General features: G+C 31.2%; 1 protein-coding gene across 1 annotated transcript; it reads right to left on the reverse strand.

The window, feature by feature from the left end:
- Positions 1 to 1,392: 1,392 nt before the first annotated feature.
- LOC147802104 (hemolin-like) lies at positions 1,393 to 5,005 on the reverse strand. Its single transcript, XM_087154147.1, has 3 exons — positions 4,848 to 5,005; positions 4,510 to 4,657; positions 1,393 to 1,629 (listed from the first exon to the last, which is right to left on the reverse strand). Exons 1-3 carry the CDS (start codon positions 4,930 to 4,932, stop codon positions 1,569 to 1,571), a joined length of 294 nt encoding a protein of 97 aa, XP_087010273.1. The 5' UTR covers positions 4,933 to 5,005; the 3' UTR covers positions 1,393 to 1,568.

Raw genomic sequence — 5,005 nt, forward strand, 5'->3', positions numbered from 1 at the left:
TTAATTAGCCACAATAAAGAAGGAACGTTGCAATGTTACGTGCTACATTAACGACGTCTCTAGAGTAACTGAATGACTGTTCATATAGAAATCGCAGGTATTAGTCTCATACAACAACGCCCCCTATAGTTCGTTGCGATCGCGAATACACTTGCACAATTTTGAAAATTTTTTCCAATGTTGAAACAATGTTTTTATGATTCTTGCCAAGAATTGTTGAGGGCAAAAACAGAAAATGGCAAATACATAAATATATGAAAAAAAGCTTATATTTCGTTAACCAGCAGTTGGCTCATCAGTTCATCACGTGGTATCCGACGATACTATTTCGCTATTTTTGGGAGAAGTATGTGAACAATCCTATTTGGCGATCGTCTGACAAAAATATTTATTTCACAATCTTTATGTTCTTTCTTTTAACATCAAATATTTCATAAATTTGATATTTCTCTCTTTCGAGTGAATAGTTTGACGTTTTGAGATATTTTGCTGGAAAAACAGCAGTTTTTAAATTTAAAATATATTTAATTAGCTAGAGTAACGAAAGGTATAATAGCAGATGATAAAGCGAAGTAAGTGACTGAAAAAGAATTCACTTTTTGCGTTTGGCATGCATTAAGGGTTGTCTCAATTTCAAGCGCAGAGACGTTTCTCCTCTTACTCCCGCGTTGAAATGAACTCTTCGTCCGACGAGGTGGAGCCGAGTGCCAACTCCTGGTGAACGAACTGTACTTACTAAACAGACAATAACCCACCGAATCTACAACTATAGATTGCAAACATCACCAAATCCACTGTGTCACGTATACTGGGATAATTAAACATTCAAATTTATGCATAATTATACAAAATTATGCATATGTAACGTGCAAAATTATGCCCATGATTTTGCATATTGTGAAAATCAGTTTTAATTATAGATTATATTGATAACAAATGTAAAGAAAAGTTCTGATGATACAGAAATTAAATACATAAAAAGAAGGTATTTTATAGCCTCTGAACGTAGAAAATAGCTTCCATTTTCCAAAAAAAAAAAAAAAAGAAATATGTAAACCTATAAACACAGATTTATTAAAGTTGATAAATATGTTTAACTTGTGTTAAATTTTACACAAAAATAATAACTAGTTTCTTGCTTTTATTTTAAAAAAAAATAGATTTAAATTGGTGATGTTTTATTTAAAAAAAAAAAGTTATTAAAATTCGGATTTAGGGGAGCACTGATGACATAGTTTATAGATATTCAATATTAAAATGGATAGCACTTTGAATGAACCGCAACATTTTTTTGAAATTCAATTCTAATAAATGTTTTAAAAGTTCGATATAACATACCCTTTTGTGCAAATTATGTAAAAAGTTGAGGAAATTTTAACATGCTATGAAAGGCTTTATTGAAAATAATGCAATAATCTAATTTTTTTAAAAAATAATTTATGTCAAACACAAACAATTTTATGTACATTATATATACAAAGAATATACAGATGCTAAGCTCCTCCTTCATTTGGTGACAGTTGAAAAAAAATACAATTATTTCTTATAAACACAATCTTTCCTTGCAGTCAAATAATAGAACTCATTATCATTATTTCCATAACACATGAACAGGGAGCGCAGCCAAATCTTTCAACAAAAAATAAGCACATTTTAAGAACTAAAAAAATATTTTTAGCACTATATACATTTACAAAATGCAAAATAATTAACAAAGACTTGATATGATAAAACAACTAGTTTCTGACAAAGAACTCTTTTCTTGATTATATTAGCCACCATAAAAATATTGAGAGATTTTTCAATTCAATTTCGGGGGGGGGGGAATGAAGCTTGAAATTGAGAATATCTTACAAAATGCAGCAGAGTTGCACACTAGAATCTCACCAAACTCAGCTTAGTAGACGCATATGCAGACTTGCAAGTATTTCATCAAACATGTAAAATGATTGGCTCCTTCATCCGCTATGGACCGGAGTTAGGCCGAAATGGATTGTGAAAACGTAGAATAGAACAATATGAAAAGCACGCTTTTGCATAATATGCGTGCCAAAATCGACAAGGTAAAGAAAAAAATATCATTTTCGAAAAGGGAAAATTAAGCACCTTTTAAAAACACCTAATGAAAAAAGCACCTTAAAGGGCTTTTAAAAAACGAAAAGCACTTTCTAAAACACTACGCACCATGATCTACTGTAAAAAAAAAATTTTAAATTATCGCAAAGTAGTTCTTGTCGTAGGCCATCAAGGCAAAAGGTGCGATTGTTCTTGCTTTTCAGTGGCGACATCTAGGGCCAAGTATTCGACTTCTGCCACCCCATACGTCACACCTGTTTATAGGGCAGACCCATTCCTTCATCCACAGATCGTAATTTTGACCTGAACCATAGAAAAATAGATCTCCTATTCAGTACCCAAAATGACATAATTTGTTATGAGACTATGGAGTACTTTGTTACCTGACAGATTAAACATGCACTAGTAACCATTTACTACACGAGAAGTCTTTTACTACACGAGAAGAAGTCCAGCGGAAGACAAAACTTTGACATTTTACATTTGTCTTTCCCCCACCTTCCTGGGAAGGGTTTATTCGATTAACAAAACAATAATGAAGATAAACAAATTTGTGAAGGGTCCGTTTTATGAAAAGATATTTTGTGAAGGATCTGTTAACGGACCCAAATTTCTTCTAAACAGACCCCTGAAGAATGTTAAAAAAAAAAAAAAAATTATTAAAAAAGATGGAAAACAAAATGATGAAAAGATATAATCTCTTCATCAGCTCACACGATTATATCCGCAAAAAGGAGTGCTTTCTAATATTGTATTAATTATTGTCCAAAGCAAAATATATCAATACTATTGCGCGAGGAGAACTCAAAAAACAAACTAAAATAGAACACATTAAGTAAAAAAAAATTACGAAATAAAGCATATAAAGCAAAAACAGAAAATAAAATTAAGAAAAACACAGAACGAAACACAAAACGTAATCTATAAAGTGAGTAACGAATTCAAATGAACTTACACGTACCGGAATCTTAAGAATAATTCAGGATGTTTTTTGCAATAAGATCAAACGTGCTTCAGTACTGCAGTAAGAACACGCCATGAAATATTTCTCTATTTACGCTTCTAACCTTCCTTTGCGCTATTATTTTCATATTTTGTAATCTGGCATAGTTAATAAGTTAAAAATATAAAGAAAACAGGGAAACTGATAAAGATTATTGAAGTTAAATTATTGCAATCTTATTACTAAAATATTTTAAATCATTCTTTAAAGATTCCGATGCGTGTAAGTTCATTTGAATTCGCTACTCGCTTTTTAGATTTAGTTTCGTGTTTTGTTCAGTGTTTTCTGTTTTTTGCTCGATATGTTTTATTTCGCATGTCTTTTTACTTATTATGTGTTATTTCCGTTTAAATTGTTTTTGAGAGATCCTCACACTCATTGTATTAATATATTTTGCTTTGGCTATATTGAGGCAATATTAGAAAGCACTCCTTTTTGGTCGATATAATCGTGTGAGCTGATGAAGAGATATCTTTTCATTATTTTGTTTATCATCTTTTTAATATATTTTTATAAAAATATATTTAAAAAATTTATTTTAATAATTTTTCTTCCTCACTTTTCATTAATCTTTATTATTTTCTATAATTTTTACTTATTTTATGAGTTCTATATACTTGCAGCTTATGCGCAGTAAGTAAAACTTAAAAATTTTATTAATTTTCTTAGTTTTCCTTTCAATTCTTGTTTATGGCCCTAAATACATTTATTCATATAGCATAATAAATAAATACAAATACAGAATAAATACAAAAAGGACAAAGGAAAAAGTGAAGAAAATTAAGAAAAGCAATATTTATTTCTTTTTTTAAAATATTTTTCTCTTATTTCCATTGTTCTGTAATTTTTTCCATGTTTTCTCTACGTTTTGAACATAGATACACATACATACATAGATACACATACATACATAGATACACATACATACATAGATACACATACATACATAGATACACATACATACATAGATACACATACATACATAGATACACATACATACATAGATACACATACATACATAGATACACATACATAGATACACATACATACATAGATACACATGCATACATACACATACATACATAGATACACAAGCATACATACACATACATACATAGATACACATACATATATACACATGCATACATATATACACATACATATATACACATACATACATACACATACATACATATATACACATACATACATATATACACATACATACATATATACACATACATACATACACATACATACATATATACACATACATACATATATACACATACATACATACACATACATACATATATACACATACATACATATATACACATACATACATATATACACATACATACATACACATACATACATATATATTGCATGAAAACTGTATTGAAAGAAAGAGGGGTGATGCGCTTTACCGTTCATCACCAGTTTTGCTGATGGTAGCGTCATCCCTCTGCCAGGTGATGGAGAGGGGTTGATCTCCGAGGGCTTCACATTTCATTCTACCGCTGTCCCCCTTCTTCACGTTCACCACAGGGAACTTCTCCTCGAACTTTGCCGGAACTGAAAAATAAGATTCTCTTAATGGAGGTTTGTGAAAACGCTATCTCTGTGTTGTTGTGAGTGTTATTGTCTGAGAAGTTGAAGTGATTCTAGATGAAGTGTTGTTGTGAGTGTGTATGTGTGTGTAGAGTGGAGATTGAAATAAAAGGAGGCCATGGTCTTGAACGTTTTTTATTCGCGAATCCCTTACCCTTCACCCTCACTTGAACGGTTTTCTTGAGAGGGTGATCGATGCCGTTGTTCGCTTCGCATTCGTACATTCCTCCATCTTTCATTCCGGCTGAGTGGACGGATAAGGTTCCGTTGTTTCCCACGTGAATTCTACTTCCGTTGACGAAACCTCCGCTA

The sequence above is a fragment of the Parasteatoda tepidariorum genome, chromosome 10, assembly GCF_982258835.1.
Source record: "Parasteatoda tepidariorum strain Cologne lab strain chromosome 10, Ptep-v5.0, whole genome shotgun sequence".
NCBI classification, from domain to species: domain Eukaryota; kingdom Metazoa; phylum Arthropoda; class Arachnida; order Araneae; family Theridiidae; genus Parasteatoda; species Parasteatoda tepidariorum.